We start from the raw sequence: 23,611 nt of genomic DNA on the forward strand, positions 1-23,611 counted from the left end.
CCAGTGATGCAATTTTTCCCCAAGGGGGGCATTTTTTCCCTAAATACAGAGCCCAGCACAGTTCTCTCCACTGAAACACATGCCAAAAATGCCTGTTGGATTCAGCTGAGATGGGATTGAAAGCAGCAGAATTCCACCTGTTCTTGGTGCTGACAGCAGAACCCTTCCACTACCAGCTGGGGATTGACTGCTCTCATTTCGGTAAAAAATGTGTTTATTTAAGGACTCATCAAAATTTTAAAGGTGTGACTTGTCAAAGATCTTTTTGAAAAACAAGCTGATCATAGCTATAAATATTTTATTAAATGGGAAGTGAGGCTTTTTGGGTATTTCCACATGGCTTGAGGCTCAAAAATATTCAAGCTAAAACTAAAAATGCCTCTAAACTCCATGTTTACAATGTTGTGCAAAAGACAGGTAATTGCTTTGATTCATCTGTAAATAATTTATAAGACATGATACATTCACTGAGCTGTCAAAATCATGAGCCTTCATGGCATCTGGGAGCAAAATTCACAAAGGAAAAAAAAGGAGGAAAGAACATTTATTTTAACAGATCAATTTGAAGTCTTGTTGGCAAGTTTTTTAAATTCTATTCCTTTCCAACTATTTTGCAGGAATAATGGTTATACTGGGAAGAAAATGGACTCCAATGTTCAACATTCCTGTTGATAGGAAATGAAGAAAAATTAGATGACACATCAATAGGGCACAAAGTCTTCTATCTTACTTCTGAAGTATCTTAATGTATTTTCTTAAAATAATTATAAAACATAGGCTGGTTAAATCGACTTTTTCCTCTTTTTTTTTTTTTAATTTTTCTTTTTTCATAGAAGAGCCTACACATCCACTTTAGACAAATATTCTCCTTTCAGCCAGCTAAAGTGAGATTAATTTCACCTTTAAACCCAAGAGTGATATTGCTAAAGAATTCCTGCACCACAGAATAACTTTTTTCTGTGATGGAACTCATATTAGAAAATGAAATCTCAAGCTGGGAAGCAGAACAGCACAGGCCAAGTTAATTTGTTTTCTTGCACAGAATGCAAAATTCTCCTCTCTGGAAGGCAATATTGCCACATATTAAGCCTTATGACCCCCAGAATGAAATATGAGTTCTTTTTTCTTTCATTTCTGTTACAAAGGACAGGAAAAATCACATGACAGAGTTTTCCCGTTGTACTTCCCTGTTCCTTCCTTCTCTTGTGAGGAATTTGGGGAAGGAATTGCACATTTTTCATTCCCTGCCTTTTTCCAGGAGCAAATTACCAGGTCCAATCTGAGCCAGCAGTGCGGGATGGCAGTTCACAGGCAAAGCCAAGGATTTCCCTTCCCCATCCTCATCCTCCTTTGCACAGAAACTACAAGAAAATACAGTGAAGATTGGACCCACAGTTCCTCCTCCCTTGTTCATCCACCAGTGGAAAAGGCCAAGAACTTTGTGGAAAAAAGTAAAGCTTAGTAAAGGCTCGGGGAGTTGGTATTTATGGAATGTTTTGGATTGGAAAGAACCTTAAGGACCATTTAATTCCAATTCCCCTGCAATGGCATAGAATATATGAATGTGACTTTCTGCAGCTGCTTTTTGAGGGTAAATAGGACTGAATTATCTCGTTTTTGCCATGCTGAGATAAGTATATACAGAGATTTTTCTACCACTTAGACAGAGCAGTTAAAAACTTGTTACAGCACTGTAACTTGCTCGTCCATCTGAGGATGATTTAACTTACTGTGCTTCAGTTTTATTTTGCTGAGGAAAAATCAATATGCAAAACCTGTCAGGAGTCCAAATTATTACACTTATTCAGCTGCATGTATTATTGAGTAGGCAGTTCCCTGTAATGAAGTTCTTGGCTTAAGTTTGTGAGGTATATTAAGAAGTAGTGGATGTAGCACAGAAGAAGCTGCAATGAGAAATGAAATTGTACAGTTGGGCAGTTTTAAGCACTGGCCACGTCTGTGAGAATATCAGTGTGGTGAAATCTCACAGGAAAAAAAAGCATTTCATGGTAAGAACAGGCTAAGATTCTCTTGAGTCTTTGGTCTAACAACATTTTATTCACAGCTAGAATTTTCCAAGTGATCCTAGAGTACAGGCAAATAGAAAAAAAAGTGATTTTAAATAAAATGTCAGAATGTTCCTCCAGAAACACAATGTTGGTGAAGAGGTGATTCTTAAGTGGGCACAGAAAAATCTTCCAATCGAAGTTATCAAAAGAAAGCCTCAAAATTGTCAACAGAATGCCATGGGAATTTCTTCCCACCCATTCTTGCTCCCATCACTTTTATTGTTCTCCCAGCAGTGGTCTAAGTGCAGACAACCATCCCGGTGAACAAAGGAAGCAGCACCTGGCAAATGTGCTTTCCAGAGTGGGATTTAATGGACCTTTGCCAACATCTACATTTGAATGGCTCTCAAAGTTTTTGTGGGGATAGATTGATGCCTTAAATTTTAGCTTTCATATTTTCCAGATGCTGCACTGCCTTAGTGTGTGACTCTGAACTTCATGTAAAGTGTTAGCAAGTTCTCCTCACAGTTCAGTCACACAAAGCAATCCTTTTCCAGCCTGAGAACCAAGGACACTGCTGCAGCTTCAGGCCCAAAAAGTACAAACAACAGTGAACTGAGGAGAGCAATCTGGGAGGATGGGACTGCATAACCTGAAGCTGTAATTGGGCAATTAACCCCAATATGAAAATGGACCAAAACTTATAAAAGTGAGAAAACTCATGACCCAGCATCCATTTTGCATCCATCCTCGGTAGAGCCACGGCCAGGCTCTTGTACTGCCCCAGGTGTATCCTTTGAAGGCCTTTTAATAAATTCCTACTTTATTCCTTTAACTCTGTCTAGCCTCTGTTCCAGGTCAGCCTCTCTAGGCATCAGAGAGGAACAGGCAGCTCTGGAGAACATTGTCCTCACTGGGAAGCAGATGTTCAAAATGCATCCCAAGAGTCACTCCCCCAAAAAGCAGCTTTTGTCCTTGGACTGGGAGGGCAGCTTTGGGGCAATAGCCAAGCTGGAAACATCTAAGGCACAGAAACCTCAAATTCTGTGAAGAAAACTCACAGAATCTCAGAATATTCCAAGTTAGAAAGGACACACGAGGATCATGGAGTCCAGCTGCTGGACAAGAGAAATATCTTTTACTAACCAACAGAGTAATTGGCAAGAAAGCTACTAACCAGCTGGAGTCTGTATAAAAAAGGAGAACATGCAGCAATAAAAAAAGCCGTTGATACATTGCTCAGTGTGTTGTTTCTGTCCATCTCTACAACGTTTACAGAAGCACAACACATTTGCAGGACCTTTAGGAAAACACAATCTCCGTGCAAGGAAACTTTTTTTTTCCAGCACTATGGAAGAGTGCAGCAGCTGCCTCCTGGGATAGAGAAGTGGTTTAAAAGGAGTTGACCATCACAGATCACTTATCAATTATCACTCACTTATAATTCACATATAAATGATCACTCACTTATAATTCAGTTTTTTGGGGATTTTTTTTAACCGTGGTACTACAGACATTAAGAATTTGATGAGTGCATGTTATCACAGTTTCCAGCTGCTCATGACTACAGAGCACTCATTAATTGGGTAAATATTATTGCTGCTCATCATTAATTTTTTAACTGCAGTGGCCTGGTAAAACAAGATTGCAATTACATGTGCTGCTCACAATTGCTTGGGACAACGTGAATTAGAAGAGCACCCACGTCTCAGAAGTAAAATCAGTTGCAAAGGCTTCTAAAATCAAGGAATTATGGAATGGTTTGGGTTGGAAGGGGCCTTAAAGATCACCTCATTCCACCCCACCATGGGCTGGGACACTTTACACTAGACCAGGCTGCTTCTACTGCACTGTGTATTTGAAAATGTTCATTAAAAACCCCAAACCAACCAAGCAAGCAAAAAAAACAAAACACAAATTAAAAACCCCACTGAAAGTAAACAATAGATGGGGAAAAACCCTCATGCTTTAATAATCTCTGCATAAACTGGAAAGAAACTGCTCCCTTTGCTCTAGATCATCATGTACACCATGAACTAGATGGTCAGAGTGGTCTCCTTGATAATATTTAAGTCTGGACCAAAGAAAAGAGAGAATTTAATAAACTGGATGTCACCATAGAAACAAGGATCTCACAGGTGGAACTGTGTAAACAATGCATATTTTATTTTTAAACACACCACACACAAAAATCCCATTCTGTTCAATTAAGTGAGAGTTTTTCCTTCATCTTGTCTGACATGAAAACAAAGAGCCAGACAGGCAGAGAGGAAATTTCATTTTTGCTTTTTATCTTGAATTTTATCATTTCTTTATTTCTTATCCCTAATTCAATTTTAGTCCCAATACCTCTGAAACAATGTTCTGTTGAACAGAACAATATGAAATGGCCATATATTTTCATTTTCCAAATTTCTTAATGGTTGCTATTTTTCAGCCTTAATTATTTTAACATGAAACTTGAACCTGCATTTTTCAGTGACTAAACTGCTTGCAAAGAAATACTTTTATTTGATCTGGTTCCCAGAAACTCATCTTATCCGAGTCATTATCTTACCCAGCAGCCTGAACAAATTCTAATTCACCTTTCATTTTCTCTTAACTCATGTTCTTTGCCTATTACAGAAGGACTTCCTGGCAAATCTGGAGATGACAAAAGTAATGGCTTTGAAAGAACCAGGTGGGAATTATCACAATGAATACACTATGGGATGGGAACAGTAGCTCATACACGTGTTTCACAGCTAATGGTGTTTTAGAGATGTAGGTATTAAATTCCAGTACTTTTCTTTCCCTTTTTTTTTTTTTTTTTCTGAATGGAAGTCCAGCAAATGCTGAGAAGATGACTAAACTCAGATTTATCAGCAGGGCATGCAAAGGTGGCATTCCTTGTTTAAACCACCAAAGCGTGTTCCTGCTGCCGGAGGAGATAATAGAAATTTCTGCCCCATTACAGCAATTTTTGCATCTTTTTTCTCTGAGTCATCTTCCCTGACCATCCCCAGGCTGATGATCACCTTGCCTAAGCTTTAAGCCAGCTAGAGAATCCATAGGGCTTAACTCTTCCTCTTCTTGAATCAGGAGAGAGAGAAAAAGGCCATTACAGGGAACGATTTATCCCCAAATGTCAGGAACCTAGAGCTGGAAAGGAACAGCTCCAAGGAAGGACCCACAGCTCTACAAGGTTCAGGTTTTGTTTAGGTCAGAGATTTGAGGTGTTATTCACTAAAATCCAGAGAGACAAATTCAGGAACCCAGAGCTGGAAAGGAACAGCTCCAAGGAAGCACCCACAGCTCTACAGGGTTCAGACTTCATTTAGGTCAGAGAATTGAGGTGTTATTCACTAAAATCCAAAGAGACAAATTCCGTGCCTGGAGACAAAGCAGTGAAAAAGAACTTGTAAGGTTTGAGGTTAAGATTCTTATGGCAGAGACTGAAGTCACCACATCTATCCTGTGTGCTGTGGGAAACTCACAGCAGAGCTGTGCCCAGATGATGCAGGACACACCTGTGGCGCTGCAAACTCCACCCCTTTGCCACGGCTTAGCACTTTCCCATGGGTAGCACACAGCTCTGAAGACAAGGAGACACAATATTTAGGAATGATTTCCTTGAAATGAAACCCACACGATGAAGGAGTCTTTGCTTCTGTTTGCCAGGGTCAGGATTAAATTGTGAGACAATTTCATGTTGGGACTCAGATGTTCAACATCACTCTACATCAGGGTTCTACAGCACTTCACTCTAACAAACTAAAAATGGAGCCCCATCTCTCTCTCTACAAGGCCTTTTAAGGTTAAACTGTCCCATTAAGAAATGACACCTGAATGATTTTTATTTTTAACCCAATAACCAACCACCCGTGCCTGCAATGGGAAATTTTTTATCCAATTACACAAAACCACCCAAACCCATGGAGAAGAAGGTGAAAAAGAAGGACCAGCCTCCGCCCTAAAACCTCCATCTTGCTTTCTATCTATTCCTGTATTCTAAACCCTTAAACTCTGAGTTTCCCACCCTGTGATATCACACACTTCTATCCAAACTCCACACCCACAATCCCAGTTCTGTCATTCCATTTTGGAAGCCTTCTCCACAGCCTCAGGTCAAATGCAGTGTTCTCTTGGGGGTCAGAGTCTGTCAGCACAGAAAGTCTGAAATTCTCAGCAGCCAGGGTTCCAACAACACGATTGCAACCACACTGTGATCCCTGATTGAGAATAGTCCAGAGATTCCCAAGCTAGTGGCAATCCAGCTGGAAGAAAAGCTGTAGGATCACACAAACTCTATTTCTCCTCCCAGCACCATGAGAGCTACAATGCCAAAGGAATATCCCTGCTCATCTGCTATTAATATTATGTCTAGGATGCAATGTGGATGGTATTTGAATCCCTCTTTCCAGGGAATTCTTCACCAGAAAAATTATTATTGTACTGTTTGCCTCCCCAGGCAGTCTAGGTAAATACAGCTTGGCTGTGTATTAAAGAGGACGAGAAAGAAACATCCTGCAGCCTTTTCCAAGAAATCTGGTGGTTCATCCATTTGAGGTTTGTCCTGTCTGCACCCATGTCTAGCAGGAAACCTTTCCTTAAATTATTCCAGGGCAGACTGACCGTGACACCATTCTTTCCTCTTGCTAAGCCGATGCTGAACTTTTCCAATGGCAATGCACTTCCAGGCTTTCAGCCTCACTGATGTGACTGAATTCACAATAAGTCAGCATTAACAATGCTCCATTTGAGGAAAAGATTCGTTATGGAGCCAGAAGCTTGGTTTATGCCTGGAAAATGAAGATTTTGGTCACTATCACCAACAGAATTCATTCAATCCATCTTCAGACCTCCACAATGACTGTGTTAACAGGCAAAATACAAAAATGGGCTTTTATCATATAACCTTCTCAGCAGAAGGTAGATGCAAAAATAGGGCAAATGTAAGTTCTGTAAGTATTTTTTGCAGGGAGCTCCAAGTTCTGATTTTGACCTCTTGACTATAAATGCAGTTTCAATATCTAGCACTGATAAAGATCTCTCTACTTTATAAACCCATTTTGAGCTGACAGGAATTCATCCACTCTCTTAGGTGAACAAACTTACTGAATCCTAGAATGGTTTGGGCTGGAAGGGACCTTAAAGTTCATCCAGTTCCCACCCCCAGCCATGGGGACACCTTCCACTGTCCCAAACTGCTCAAATTCCCATCCAAACTGGCCTTGGACACTTCCAGGGATCCAGGGGCAGCCACAGCTTCTCTGGGCACTCTGTGCCAGGGCCTCAGCACCCTCACAGGGAAGAATTCCTTCCCTATATTTAATCTAAATCTCCCCTTTTTCACTTAAAACCATTTCCCCTTTCCCAAAACCATCTAAAAATCACAATGATAAAGTCAAGAGAAATTCAACAAAGAGTTAAAGAATTAATCGATGCTTGGAACACAGAGGTAAGTGAAGCACTTCTCCTTGCATTTGCCTGAGAAAAATCAAAGTTTGATCACAGCTTGGGTCCCAAAGGGTGCACAGGAGACTCGTTCAGACAAAGGCTCTACAGAATAGATACCAGAAATAAGCACAGACCCCGTGTCTGTCATCACATGCCCCTGGCTTCTCCCTTGAAATTCTTCCTTGTTCCTACCAGCTCTAATATGAATTTAGTAGAAGACACTTTAGGCAGTGTCACATGGATGAATCCATCAGTGCCCAAAAATGCATCTTTGACCAAGGAGAGATGGATCCATCGAGATCAGAGCTATCTGTGTGTGTATTCTACTTTACAAGGAGCCACAGAGAAAACTTCCAGGTTGTAGAGACATTTTCTTATCTATGCCCTTCCAACTCTAGGAATTCATTAGCTTGGATTCAGTGCTAGTCCTGTTGTTCTTGGGCACAGCTGCTTCAATAAGGGAGACACAGTGAAGTAATGTCTTCCCAGTGGTGCCAGGGGAAATAACAGCAGATAATTCAAAGGCTCTGAGAGAACAAGAAGCTGATGAGACACTCAATAAAAAATGTGAAACTGAAAAAAAAAAAAAAAAAACCTGCTCCATCATCTTCGTGTGATGGAAACATAATTCAAAACCTCTCCTTGCATCACCACGCTGCCTCCTAATTACCATCTCCTACCTCCTGGTGCCCTTACCAGTTTCTTTCCTGTTGATTTGCAGGGTAACTTTTAACAAGAATTCAATGTGATTCCTTGCAGGAATCATCACATCCCTTCAAATCCTTATTTCCTTTCAATTCCTTGACATGCCTGGGAATGTTGCTTCCTCTCTACATTTTTTCAGAAGGACAGGAGGAGTGGGACTGTAAACAAGGGCTGCAATTTAAAGATTGATTTGACAGTGAGTCATGAACCACGTAATCACCGAGGCCTCATCATTTCTTCTGTTCAAATTCTTGTGCTGAGCTCACTTTTGGCACACTTTGGCTCGTTCCAGGTTAGTGCATTTTAGGCACTTTCAACACTAAATTGTAGACACAAATCTGCAAATCACTCAAGGAACTCTCTCACTATTTGAGAGGGAGCCACACTCAAGGGACACGTCTGGAATATCTGGTTCCAACAGTGGAATGCAAGAGAGGGAACAGCATGGGAAAAATATTTCATGCCAATCTATGGTTCTTCATTTCATCAGCATGCTTCTTTCCATCACAATTCAGATTTTTGGGGTAATCCAGACCTCCAGCATGACCTAGTCAATAAAACAAAGACAGAAGCTAAAGGTGGGGTTTTTCTGATCAAATGTAGACACCTAAATGTGATTATTTAGAACTGACAGTCACCCTTTATTCCATGTGTCCAGAGAGAAAAAACAGACATCATCTAATCTATGTTGAGGATGAAATAAATTATGTCTCAGGCTCTGCTTGGTAGACATCCAGATCCAAAAACTGAGGAAGGTGACTTGTTCATTTGTAGTGCAGATGCAATTGCAGGTGTCAACATTTAATTAGATAAATCTCCTGCTAAATGCACCTAACCCAGGAAACTGTCATTAATATCTGAGTAACTCCTGTGTCAGTCTTTCCTAGCCCCAGGGCCCCAGGTCAGTAGAGTCTGGATGGGAGAAATAGAAATAAAAAAGGGTGCATGTGGATCAGCAGTGAGATTTATCAGTTCTGATCTGGCAGAAAATAACTGGAGGGCTGGTGAGAGCTAGAAAGAGGGTCCAGCACAAACTGGGGCAGCTCCAGAGTAGGACTGGGATAACAACTCAAACAAAGGAAATTGGAAACACTGATGTGAGAAATAGCCTGGCACCACTGCCTGGGGAAGTTGAGTATGGAGTAATCTCTGCTCTCCTTCCTCTCTTGTCTGCCTTTGGCTTTCATTACTCCTCTTTATCAGTTTAATTCCTCCTCCAGAGCAAGGGAGTCCGATTCTGGGTCCTGCTGAGATTTCATTTCCTTTGAATTCTCTTTTCCATTCAGGCTGTTAGTGATGACTGAATGGGAATGGACACATAGGGTCAGCACATGCCCCCTATTTCTTCTCATATAAAGTTTCCTAAAGAATTTAAAGCATTTAAGAGGAAGAATCCATCATAAAACTAATGGTGAAAAAAAAAAACAAAAAAAACAAAACAAAACAAAACAAAAAAAAAAAACAAAAAAAAAAAAAAAAACAAAAAAAAAAAAAACAAAAAAAAAAAACCAAAACAAAACAAAAAAAAAAAAACCCAGAAAATCTCAAGGCAATCATTGCCTCTGAAGCATTAAAGGCATGGCCCAGCAGCAGAAGGAGAGGAAACTGCTGTGAAGAATAAAGAAATAATGAGCAGAACATCTGGGCATGAGAGGTAGAGTGGGAGAGAAAGGAGGAAACATCAGAAACTCCATTTGGTCGATGTTTGTGTTCACTGAACACAGCAAGGGGGTAAAGCAGAGGCAGCAGAGCTGAATTCTGGCAAAATGTAGGAACCAGAAGTTGTTGTTCCTCTCTTGCCACCCAAGGATGGGGCTTCCCATGCAGAAAATTGCCAGTGCAGAAAACAAGGTCTCTGAACAGCAGAGATTTTACCATTGGCACATTTTGCACCACGTGGGCGCCTTGGAGAAGCACCCTAATATTTTATAATATTTTTCTAGAGAATAGAAACACATGCAGAAATACAGAATACAGAGCCTGTTCATGTCCCAGACCCAAGTTCTGTACCTGACCCTCTTTGTGTCACCTGCCATAAGAGAGGGATTTTTCTTTAAAGACACAGTAACTTGACCACGTTCACAAGCCCCTACAGATTTCCTAAAAGCTCATGATCCCATTTCAGACCTTGCAGCCCCACTGAGGAGAAATAAATTCTCAAAAATTTTATATATTGAATTTTTCTATGGGAATTTTCAGGCAGGAATAGTCAAAGAGGTAATTGTGTGCTTCTCCCGTGAATAAACAGAATTTTGTTCACCAGTCAGGAGGGATTTCTTCTTTCTTTCAGCTGTTTCTGACAAGCAAGGGAGTTATTCCTTATCTTTCTCTATCTTTGAAAGAGACAAGCTGACAACATTTCTCCACTAACTGTTATCATTAGTAAGTCTTAGTGCTGAATATAAAAAAAAAAAAAATAATTTTTCCCAAATAAAAAATAGTTTGTGTGCAGAAGGAGAAATTCAAGAGGAATCAACACCCTGCACTCATGACTGCTTAATTTCTGGAGAGTTACTGCATCTTCAGGGAGTTTTGTTGTGAAACATCTCCCACAAATTCAGCCAGTAAGGAGGTGGTAGAATTTTGTTGATATCCTTTAACTAAGGAGATCAAGCTTTGTTGAGAATGACGGTGGCAGGATCTGGCTTGAAAAAAGTATCATGAAATAATGAAAGGCAAGCCTCGAGGTCAGGACTTAGAGTGAAATGCTGTAGTCCCAGAGGTGAAACGAAATAAATTTAAAACATGTCTACAAAAAAAATTTTAAAAAATAATTTAAAATGCAGAGAAAAAGGCCAGCAAGCAGGATCTATGGAATAAAAGGGCTTTCAAACAAGAAATACACCAGAATCCTTCACTGGAAGATTAAACTCTTGGAGGGGATATGTTTTTTTTTTTACTCTAAGCCACATCATCTGTGGAACTCGTTGCCACAGGATGTGGGGAACAACTAAAAGATGCTCGATGAGCCTGGGAAAATCTTCCCAGTGATTCAGCCTGCAAATACTGGGGGAGCAGTACAGGGAGCAGCTGGGTTCTGCTCGGAGTGAGAGCCTGAAAGGATCCAGTCCCTTCCTGCCTGAGTGGGTGATACAATTTCATCACATTGAGAAGCAAAAGCCTTTTCCAATGGCTCTGGGCTTCCTCCATCTCTGAGCCGTGTCCTTTCCATTTGGAATAGGCAGGGGGAGGAGTTCAGTGTGAACAGTCCCCAGCTGTCAAGGTTATTCTGGATTTGGGTGATAAAGAAATAAAAGCTGCCTGGTGAAATGGTCTCCTCTCACCTGGGGAGTTCTGTGAATTCCTGAATCCAAACAATAGCCATTGCATAAAGCAGAAGAAATAGGTCTCATGATCAACTTCTGGCACCATTCTGGGGGTAGGAGGCAAGAAACAGGCTTTTTTTCCGTTTTCCTTGCTCATGCCACTTCTGGACCAGGGAAAAATTGGGAAGCTCTTGTGTAAAGCACAAAGAGGATGTCAAAACCACATCCCTGGGGTGGAATGAACTGCCCGAGGTACACTGAGCTTTCCTCACTTCCACCACACCCCACGGTTCCTCTGCCCAGAGCTGGGCAGTGTGGGAACTCAGGACATCCCTCTGGCTGTCCTGGCTGTCTCGAGACCCTGGCAGGGGGCTCAGAGACCTTGGCACAAAGTCAAAAACACCTGTGGCTTTGATTTTAGCCCATGGAAAAAGCTGCCAACTTTGTGTGAAGGTTTACAGGTCACAAGGGTTTGAGTAGTGTGATAGTTGAGTTAACACAGGGTGAAAAAGTAGAATTTTAGGGTTTTAAAATAAGGGGTTCAAGGGGACAAGATGGAGGGATTTGGGTGTGTCCTGACCTTTTTCTCCTTCTTCTTGCCCTCCATGTCTTGCTGTGATGGTGACACTTTTCTATTGGTTTAAGGTAGAGACACACTGTCCAACATAAGTGATAGATATTGGCAACATAGTACATTGTAAACATAGTACAATATATAGTTTTTAGTATATAATAGTTTAGTATTTAATAGTTTAGTACAATATAGTTTTCAGTATAAAATGTAAACACCGCCCTAGACTGCAGACAGAATGCCATGGCCTCCTTCCTAGACAGAGCTCAGCAGGTCAGAGAAAGAATGTTATAGATAAGGAAAAATAAACTTTGAGAACCCTAAGCATTCAGACTTCTTTGGCTGCACGGGCTGGGCAGCCAGGACTTTTACAATCTTGGGGTCACCTCGATCTCCAGACCCCCGAGAGGGCAGCAGAACAGGAAATGAATTTATGCACGAGATAAATAGCAGGACCCTGATGGAAACCCTCCTTTTGGATGGAAATACTCCTCACAGTTAAAATGCAGGAACGGGTTGTTTTAGAGGACACTGATAACACAGATGCCTGCATTCTGACCTGCTTTACTTCTGCACTAAAACGTGCTGCAAGAAAAAGGGGAGACAAAGCTCCCCTCTTTTGTCACACACAATATGTTTTATCAGCTTTTCTCTGTGGTTTTAGCAATTCCAGTCACAGCAGAAGTAGTTTGGACAGCACTCAGTAAATGGACCCTGATTTCCAATTAGTTTCTTTGTCATTCTTTGCCCTTCTCTCCTTGGTGCTGGCCACAGGCAGCTCCTGCTGCAGTCAGGAGGAAATAAGACAGGATATTAAACTATAAATTTCTTTGCTCGCTGCCTCAGTTTCTTATCTCAGCAAAAGCACGAGTACCCTTCATCAAGATTACAGACACCACAACGTTAATCCCTGCAAAGGGCCTCAGATCATGTGAGAGATACCCAAATTACTGCTGAGATGAGGATGGAAAACGAGCTGCTCCAGAGCAGCGCTTTGTGTCACATCCTGTCCCCAAAGCTGTTGTCATAAAGGCAAAAATCATCCAGCCATCCTTTTCTTTTTAACTTAATTTTTTTAAAAAAATATTAATTTTGCAGGCATATTGTGCCCTTAAGTAGAGAAACAAATTCCTGACCTCTGATAATAACCAGGAATGGTTTCTCATGCACCCCCATTGATTGAATTTTTGTTTTTAATTTCCCCAAGCTCATTCGGCAGCAGTGATGCTCCTCTTACCATGAAGTGTTTGCTTTGACAGGGCTGAAAACCCCTCCAGGCATCACAGGAAATGGTGAAAACCACTTTAAATTGTCAGCTCAAGGTGCAGGATCTGAAACTCACCCGGAGAAGAGTCATTGAGAGGGTTCAGGGCCGTCGCCCTCCGGATCTTCTCCAGACAAGTCTCTTGCTCCTTTTTAATGATGCAGTTGGAATGGGTTGCTGCAACCTGAAATATGGGGGGAAATGGGGAAAAAAAAACAGTTACAAGAATAAAATAGTTTGTGAGGTGATCAGGAAGTGTTAGTAAGTTTTAAGAACCCATTGCAAGAAAAAAAAAAAAAAGAAAATAAGCAAGAAAAATATTTTTAAAGTTGAGACAAAAACTGCAACAAAGTTCATTTTCTTTCCCTTTTTTTCTTCTTTTACTCCTTTTATTCTTCTAGCAGGTCTAAGTAATTAAGTAATTAAAATTCTCATAAATTATTTGGGGGTTTTATACTGTTCTCCATGTCAAAATGTGATTTCTAACATGTTTGTTTCATTTTATTGAATTCCTTCTTCATATAAAGCTGAACAAGGGTATGTCTAAATACAGAAATAATTTAAAGAAGAATTAGGAATAAATTTCAGCTTGGTTTGATCTTCCACCAGTTTCTTATGAGTCTTTGCACAATTCATTAAAATCTCTCTGGAATCTAAACCAAATTAAAAGCTGCTTCTCTTATTCTGTCACCCTGTTCATTCTTCAGTGTTACCTTTATTTATTTCCAGAGAATTCAAGGCAAATTCTTTTGCCAAAAATAATACAATGTCAAATAAACCAGGCTGACTTGATCCAAATATTTTTTTTTTCTGTTTTCTATCTTTAATTCTCTAGTTCAGCCCACTACAAGAAAAAAGTAAAGGGGAAAAAAAGAAAGGAATAAAAATTTAGTTTAAGAAAAGAACATTGCAGCCAACACAATCCAGGCAATCCCAAAGCAGCAGCAAAATAAGGATGTGACCCATTTCTGGAAATCAATACAGGATTTCAATCCTGTAGCAGACAGTGGCCAGGGAATATCAATTAAAGGTGAATAAAACCTCAGATTTCATGAGATCACTTCATAGGGGCATGGCTGAGGTTCAAATCCCACCCAGTGAAAAACACCATGGAATTCAGTGCCCTGGCTGAAGGTGATTTGTCAGATTAAGCCCTTTTCTGACCCAGAGCTGGGGCAACTGAAAAACTTTTATTTTTTTTTTAGTCTCATGTGAAGGGTGATACAATACAGATGTTATAATTCACGCCATTACAATTAGAATTGCAGCTTCCAAATTATTATATTTTTTAAAAGACTTTTACAATAAATACATTCCCACAAGAATTACTAATACTTCACAACAACAACAAAAAACTTTCTAATTATAAACAAAGACAGTAATAAAATTCTTAGACTTTCAATTTATCCAAATTGAAAGTCATCTCAACAAATTATAATGAAGACTGATAATTTCAGCTCTTACTTGCAATACTATACAATAATAATTCAACCAAAGACAACAATAACTATTATTATTGCATCACCAATAAATATAAATAAACAAGTTACATACCAAAAAATACCTTGTAAAAACTTTAACCCAATAACTAATATCCTTTAAATAAAATGTATTAGCAATGAACAACCAAAGCTAATTCACATTCTAACACACCTTAGTAAAATAATTCATATTATAAGCATACTAAACACAAAAGCAAACATCACTATGATATATAAAACAATTAAAATTAGTAACACATATAAATGCTCTTATGAAAATTAAAAAAACCCCTTATATCTACAAGTTAAATTCATAATTACTGTTACAAATCCCCCCAAAAAATCCTAACAACCATCCATCTCTTCATAATACAAAAACCCATCACAATATTAAAAAAAATGTATTATCCCAATAGAAAACAAAAATAAAAATGAATTTTTATAAAAACTACAATAACTGTGGTTCACTGAAGCACTTTTGTTATTTTGTTTCCCATCCCATTTCCTTCACTCTTGACAATGGAAAACCACAGAGGAAGTGATGTGGGACCTGCTTCCCCTTATCTGTTAAGCAGGAACAAAAAAACAAGGACAGAAATCCCCAAATTTATTCTACTCTGGGTTCTTTTGGAGTTCTGCACAGCTCAACTTTCCTTCTCTCACCTCCCAGGGAATGGAGTGAACAGGGTGGACCAGGGATGCACCACCCAGCAAAACCTGAGAGCAAATCCCAAGTCAGGTGAAATCCTTCCAGCAGCAATCCTTCCTTCCTCTGTAAGCCTAAAGTGGCTTATAAAAAAGAGAGAGAGAAACTTCTGCACAGGACAAGGAGGAATAGATTTAAAATAAAAGAGGGGAGATTCAGATCAAGATTTAGGAAGGAATTGTTCCCTGTGAGGGTGCTGAGACCCTGACACAGGTTCCCAGAGCAGCTGTGGCTGCCCCTGGATCCCTGGAAGTGTCCAAGGCCAGGTTGGACAGGGCTTGGAGCAGCCTGGGACAGTGGAAGGTGTCCCTGCCCATGGCAGGGGTTGGAATGAGATTTATCTGTAAGGTCCTTTCTAAGCCACACCATTCAGTGAATCTGTACTAATCCAGTTTGATGGTGCTTGTGTTGTGCTTTTGTTTGTGTGATGATGCTCTGAACCATCTGCACACTTTTTTTTTTTTTTTTTTTTTTTTTTTTGTAAAAGCCACCACTGCTATTTCAAGGATAGAGAGGGTTTCCTGATGAACTCTCCTGGAAAGCTTTCCTCACCATTTGTAGGAACTCATAATGCTGCACAGCTTCATCAACTCCAAGATCCCAGTAATAAATTTCAGCTATTTTCCCCCGGGGGACACACCAGGCACAACCATATTAGATTTGTTTGTCTTCAAAACAAACACAGTTCTGTTTTAAGGGCTCCCAAGTGCCTGGAAAAGATAAATTGTCACAGAACTCCAGGATCTCCCAAGAACATAAAGGCTTTTGCTACATCATCCCCTAAGCATCCTCGAAGACAGAGAAAATTGCATTGGCTGACATTCAATTCTTAGACTATATTTTTAAAAGATAAAGGGAAATAACAAAAAAGCAGAGATCTGCTGTTAGTGTAGGTTCACTCTCCACAGTTACCCAGGTCTGGAGTGTCCAGGGGTTGTCTCAACACACAAATGTGGCAGTTTCTATGCAGTTCACCAGGTACAGATTAGAAAAGCTGCCATTTAGTAATAATATTGTAATAATAATAATAATAATAATAATAATAATAAGGCATTGTCTATGCAAGCAGGATGTGGCTAAATAAACTGAAATCTTTCTTCACACACTTCCTGTTAACTTGCAGACCTCTTCAGCTTGAAATTGTGGATGATAAATGCCACACATAGATGCCTATATTTATCCAAAGTCCATCCAAGGATGGAGGCTAGTGAGACACCACAACAGGTTATTCCAGGTTATTCCAGGCTGCCCCTGGATCCCTGGAAGTGCTCAAGGCCAGGCTGGACAGGGCTTGGAGCAACCTGGGATGGTGGAAGGTGTCCCTGCCATGGCAGGGGGTGGAATTTAGATTCAATCTACGGTGAAATGACAAAAGAATGTGATTTATCCTTTTTTTTTTTTTTTTTTTTTTTTTTTTTTTTTTTTTTTTTTTTTTTTGGTTTGGTATCTTCTTTGCTAGAGGTGTATAAAAGTCAGGACTTAATTGATTGTAAAGGAAGACAAAGGCTTAAAGCTCAGACTTTACTGCTCTCCTTGCAGACTGGCACATTTAGTCAGAGGTCTCTGACTAAACTGATTAAATTTAGTCAGCTGTATCTCACTAATCCTGGCTTAGGTGTGGATAGAGAGAGCACCAGAGCCACGTGCTTCCCCTGTCTCTGCAGCTTTCCTCCAGCTTTCACTGTTGCCACAATATTCTGATGTGACTTCCCATCATCATCTTCGTGCCATTCCGTAGCAGTTCATCAACAGATTTAAAAAAAATAATTTTGGGGAACGTGGAAACCAAAACAGAAAGCAAAGAAAAGGAGGAAGCATCAACCTCAGGGTCAGAGGAGAGAATAGGAGCTGCCTGTCATCCCTGCTGACAAACAATTCCATATCTGGGAAAATCAAAAAGGCTTGAATTGTTCATAACAAAAGGCATTATTATTCTGCTTTAATTGAAGGGATGGGACCACAAAAAACAATTTATTGCTCAGATAAACATCAGTCTCAGAGGCTGTGAGATTTTAGAGGAGCAAGCAGTCGGCCATAGCACAAACTAGTCACCAGTTCTTTGTTACAAGACAACACAGAACTTTCTAATCCCATGGACAGTTGCCACAAAGTTTATTTTGCTTTTCTAACCTATCACCTTTACTTAATTTTGCTGCACTGCTGATACTTTTATCCAATGGGCTTCTGTCACACTTGCACACGTATGCTTCTATTACAACTTCTTTAAACTCTTAGCTTGCTCTATACAACCATATTACTACATTATAAACCCTTCACCATCTTATTAATACAGTTTTTTAACTTGCTTAAGGCATATTCTTACTTACAACTACAGAAGCATAAGTTTATGATTTCCCATTTAATGTCTATGTATTGTATTTTTACATTAATCCAAGCTTCTTCTAAGGCTGCAAATCAAACCCTCCCGTGTCTCTGGAAGTTGCTGTTTTTCCCACATTGGTAAGTGGAAGTTCCACATGGAAGTTTCCATTTCCCACAAAAAGGTTTGTCTGTTGAATGCAGAGACACTAATGTTATCACATTTTCCTGAAAGGATCCAGGGTTGGATGTTTCTCCACTGACCATGGAGTGGCAGAGCCTTTAATCTGCCAAGTCAGGCTTCAACAAGTGAAGGCAGAGCCCGATTCCAAAGGCAGCATAAGCCTGAACTCCAGGCCCTGTGATTCCATTCCTTCTGCCTCGAGGACATTTGCAATTTCCTGTGCTCAGCAGAGACAGCCTGGTCTCAGTTTCCCAGAAGAGATCAGTGATATGTGCAGCTAAAGAGTGTTTTGACACATACCAGAAAAAATCAAGAATCCAAGTCAATAGTGCATGAAATTCACAGGTCTTTGAAAAATTTATTACTCTCAGTGAAGTGAAAGAGTCTGATTCACATCAGTTTAGAAAATGTGTATATTCATTTAGATACAGAGACAGTAAAAGACAGTCAATATCTGTTTGGTTCTGAGAGAACACAAGAAGCTGGCAGGACACTATAGAGGTACAACAAATTCAGAGCTTTCATTTCCCTTATGTGGTTTTTATTAAGATGGCCACCACAAATATAAACTGGTATGTGCTTTGTGCAAACTCTTTGCTGTTCCCTTGAAACTGTGGTAAAATTTATATCATGTTATATTGCAACTTATATATTTACAATAAATTTGGAATATATAATTATATTTTCCATATATGTTTATATAAATTGGTCTGTATAATTATATATACACATGAACCATGCAGAACAGTCCAGCCAAAAAACTTGAACTGTCTTTGACTACATTCAGTTATTCAAAAACCACCATTTTGCTCATTTTGTTCTCTGTAAGAATATTCACAACTGCTATAAAACTTGATTTTTCTACATGAGTTTACTCAAAAGTGAAGATGTCCCCAGCACTCCTGAGAACCTCCAGGATAAGAAAATCTGCTTTGAAGTCCTAGTAATGATGTGATGGTGAGATGGGAATTCACTTGGCATTTCTATAAAGATCAAATATGCCAGATCAAATATGACAATTCAGTACCACTTCAGTTGGCAATTCAGTTCTTCCCTCTTCTCATTTTTGTGTTAAGTCTGTAAAGTCCTGATTTTTTTCCCTTTTTTTAAGTAAATGGGAACATTTCTACTCCATTCAGGACATGCCATGTCAGGCACTGTGACAATGAGAGGGGTAATGAAGGGACAGATAAGAATCAAAAACAACAACAGCAAATCTTCATTAAATCTTCCATGTCTATGGTTTTACATCAACACAAAGATGAATTAGAGGGTGATTCAACTTTTGCCTATGTGCTGTTTCTAAAATAATGCAAGAGAGGAGTTTAATCCACAAGGTAGATGAGATCACTCACTTCAAGCTGAATTGCACACGTTTTACTAATTCTATTATGACTTCCAGTATTGAAAAGTTAGCTTCAAAAATGATAAATTGTTCTGTGAGCATTGCCAAAAGAGGCTCACTTTGTCATGGAAACAGCACCGTTGACTCCCTGTTCCCACCAAGCAATGATTCAACTGGTCACACCAGGGCCAAGACTTGCAAAAGGCTGTGTTAAAAATAGAGGGGTTTGGGAAGGAGCTCTGACTATCTGGATTCTTTTCCAGAACTGATTTGCATCATTGCTGGGCCCCACAACAGTGGCTTGGCAGCCCAACAAGTTGTTGTCCCCAGAAATGTCTGAGGTTTGCCACTTGATTGCGTTTTCTGCCTTCCTGAGTAAATGGCATCCAAGCTGCTGTGATTTCAGAACACTTCACACCGAGTGAAAGGGTAAAGCCATTGGGAGCTCCTTCAATCCCAGCCACAAATGTACAATCTGCAGCAGAGCTTGGACACCACGCTTTAAACCAATTGTGCAGGGGGAAAAAAAAATACCCATCAGCAGAACATGCTGCCAGGAAAAGGCATGGATCCCTTTCCAAGTGGCTGATGGAAATTTCAGATATGGGTGCCTTCTGACACTCCTGGAGAGATGCACATCCCACTGCAGGTTAGAAAATAGCAGCAGCACAATCAACACTTCTCTTCTCTCAGTGGATGCCTTCTGATTTGAATGCTGGACAAAAGAGGTGTTACACAACATGGGTAAAACTATTTTTGAGTTTGCCTGGACTGGATTTTAGTAGTATCATAGAATTATGGGATGGCTTGGGTCGGGAGGGATGTTAAGAGATATTTTCCCAATCTTCCTGTCATGGGCAGGGACATCTTCCACTATCCTAGGCTGCTCCAAGCCCCATCCAACCTGGCCTTGGACACTTCCAGGGATCCAGGGGCAGCCACAGCTGCTCTGGACATCCTGTGCCAGGGCCTCCCCACCCTCACAGGGAACAATTCCTTCCCAATATCTAATCTAAACCTACTCCCTTCCAGTCTGAAGCCATTTCCCTTTGTCCTGTCACCACATGCTCTTGTAAATAACCTCTCTATATCTTTTTGCAAGCTGCCTTATCTTGGAAATCAGTTGTAAATCCCTTCTTTGAGCATTGTGGAGCATTCCCAGGATAGCTGAGGACTTCCATGGGAAGTGTCATCTTGGATTAAACCAACATATCCCTTTACCCTATCTCTAATAGCAGGTGATGCTTCTCAAAGCCTTGTACTGGCAGGATGAATCACTCACTGGAAAAGTGATTAAAAATCCTGCTAGTCATAATGTGCTTGAGATGAAACTAAGGGCTTAATAGCCCTTCTGATTGCTGATTTTATATTGCATAAAAATGGCTTTCTCCAGCAATTCCTGGGAATTTCCTCTCCAAAGATAAAATTCTGAAGTACAACTCCCAGTGGCCCAGTTTGGATCTTTCCTTCATTCCTCAGAGGCGAATGTTGGCCTGAAAAGCTGATAACCTCCTGCCAGCATTGCAATTCCCACTTATTTTTCAAATTGTTCAAAAGAAATGGAATTTAAGTGTTCAAATCAGAGTCTCTACTCCCTTACTAAACTTCATGGGAAGATTCTCATCATTTTGAGAGCTTCTAGCATGGAGCAAGATTGGGTTGCATGGTCTCACTGCAGGATGGCAGGGCTACAGGACTTGCAAATATCGCTGACAATCTCCTCCAAGGACACTTTCCAGCTCCTGACACAGGCAGAGCTGTTGGCAAGAGAACAGCCCAGCGTGGATCCAGGGTTTGGCCAAGTCTCTTGTCACAGCAAGAGATTTCCTGGATGGGGGGTTACAGGCAAGTCATGCACATGTAAATTGCTGGAATTTGTGATTGACAAAGGAGGAAAAATAATGAGTATTTTTTTCCTCTGTGGTCCTACTACTCCAGCCTCAGGTAACCATTTCAGATTTAGCACAGAAGTTCAGATTAATCAATTAATAAAAATGACTAGAGTGGAAGTTGGAGGATGGGATCTATGTTTTTATTAACACATCATGCCAGCCTGGGAAGTGAGGATTTATATCAGCATAAATCTGGGATGAGATGTTCAGATTCAGCTGAACACCTGAAACGAGGGAGCTGAAATAGAAACACTTTAATTTCTGAGCAATCTGGGACACGCTGTTCATATAATCTGTGGAACTGCTGATCTGCAGGGGTAAACCTGTAGGTGACAATGATGTTGATTTTTCAGCTCCCAGATTTTCTATATTAGATCAATCTGCTGTCTTGGCAAAACTACTGGTTACTCTGAACCCTGAGATTTCCACATAAACTCTGAATAGGGGGTTCCAGATGATCTTTAAGAAGGTCCTGGACCATCATTTTTACAGCTGTATTTTCTGTCAGCAACAGCAACAGATGGAAAGACATCTCCTCCTCTCCTATTTTCTCCAGAGGATTTTCAGGAAAAGCACACCTTTTTTCACTCTTTAGGCAGCACTGGCAATAGAATGTCCCCTGTTTAAAGCAGAGTCTGTATCTGTTGCCAGAGCAACCCAAAATCAAGAGGATGTAAAAGATAACCTAGGGCTTTACCCTTCTCTTCCTGGTCTACAGATTTTATGTTTAAAGCTTCAGTCTCTCCTACTCTTTGCCTTCACTCAGGCATCCGTGTCTCTGGTGGCTTTCCCTGAATGATGTCAACTATCACATGTGCCTTCCAGGGAAAACCATGGAAGCACAGGATAATTCAGGTTGGAAGGGACCTCCAGAAGAATCCAGCTCAAGCTTCCACTGGAAGCAGGGGCATTAACAGAATTAGTTAATTCCAATTAATCGATATAGGGTTAATTTGGCTTTTTCCACCTGCATTTTGGAAAACTCTGAAGAAGATTTGAAGACTGCACAACCTCAGTGGAACTTACTCCAGTGCTCACTTATTCTCAGAATAAAAAGGATTCTCTCCAATACGAACCTCCTTTGTTGCAGGTTACACCAACATTCTGCTGTTCTCCTGCCACACATCACGATGAGAACCCTGGCTCTTTCCTCCTGATGCTCTCCTCATAAATACCACAAGGCTGCTACAAGGTTGGCCCCTAATTTTCTCTCCTTCCACCTGGCAAAAAAAGCCAAATTTCCCTCATCCTCTCCTCACAGGCAATTTCAGTGTGCCTCCTTTGAACTTCCTACAGTTGACTGAGGTATTTTATGCATTGAGGAGCCTAAAACTGGATGCAATATCCCAGAAGTAGTAGATTTAGATGAGATATTAGGAAGAAATTCTTCCCTGTGAGGGTGGTGAGGCCCTGGCACAGGGTGTCCGGAGAAGCTGTGGCTGCCCCTGGATCCCTGGAAGTGCCCAAGGCCAGGCTGGACAGGGCTTGGAGCAGCCTGGGACAGTGGGAGGTGTCCCTGCCATGGCAGGGGTAGAACTGGATAATTTTTAAGGTCCCCTCCAAGCCAAACCATTCTGTGATTCTGTAATGCTACAAGTGATCCATCAAGTGCTGAGTAGATGGGGACAAACATTTCCTTGTATCCACTGCCTTTGTTCCTAATCCAGCCCAGGACACTGCTGGCCGCCTCTTCTTCCCTCAGGACCCATGCAAAGTGTGCAGACTCAGGGCTCCCAAAAATTCTTGAATGGTTTTCACGCTGCAAAGAGCTCTTGGGGACTTTCACTGAGGGAATCTGTGCTGGCATCAGGGCTCTCTCACTGCGGGGACGTTGGGAAACAGAGAAGCTTTCAGGAGCTCTGCAGTGCCCCTGGATGCCACATTCATTTGCAAAGCAAGCTCTTGTCATTACTTGTTATTATTTGCCCATTTATACTTCACTACTTTTAAACAAAACCCTGAAGAGAAAAGGTCCCCAGCAGGAAATTTGTTTTGTAGAGGCTCCCAGCAAGTTCAGTGGAGCCTCATCTGAGTCACACTTGGAACAGGAACACGTTGATGAACAGCTACGGGAGGCTGCAGAAACACTTTCTACACACACATGCCCTGCCCAGGGGAGGAAGCTTTAATTAATCTGTTAATTAAATTAAAGCTATTTGCCCTCAGCTAGCACACACGTTCTTCCCTTTCTCTCCTCCCTGCAGGCAGCTCCAGTGAATGCCTCGTGCTGCAGCTCTTACTCCAATATTCCCCAAAGGGCATCCAGGAATGGGGAGACCACTGGAGAAGGAAGGCAAAAAGCTCGTTCCAGCAGTGGTAACTGGGAGTGCATGAGTTTATTCTCAGCTTCCCTCCTTCTCCTTTCAGTGCTCAGAGACATTGGGTTGGGTACTGTGCTGAAGTGGAGGATGAAAAACAAATCACTTCACA

General features: G+C 40.8%; 1 protein-coding gene across 1 annotated transcript in view; it reads right to left on the bottom strand.

Moving 5' to 3' along the window:
- ADCYAP1R1 (ADCYAP receptor type I) overlaps positions 1-23,611 on the bottom strand; it is a 143,532-nt gene that overhangs the window by 71,664 nt on the left and 48,257 nt on the right. Inside the window, 1 exon segment of the mRNA XM_053989483.1 lies at positions 13,333-13,438. Coding sequence (XP_053845458.1) covers positions 13,333-13,438 — 106 coding nt within the window.

This window comes from Vidua macroura, chromosome 1, assembly GCF_024509145.1.
Source record: "Vidua macroura isolate BioBank_ID:100142 chromosome 1, ASM2450914v1, whole genome shotgun sequence".
Lineage (NCBI taxonomy): Eukaryota > Metazoa > Chordata > Aves > Passeriformes > Viduidae > Vidua > Vidua macroura.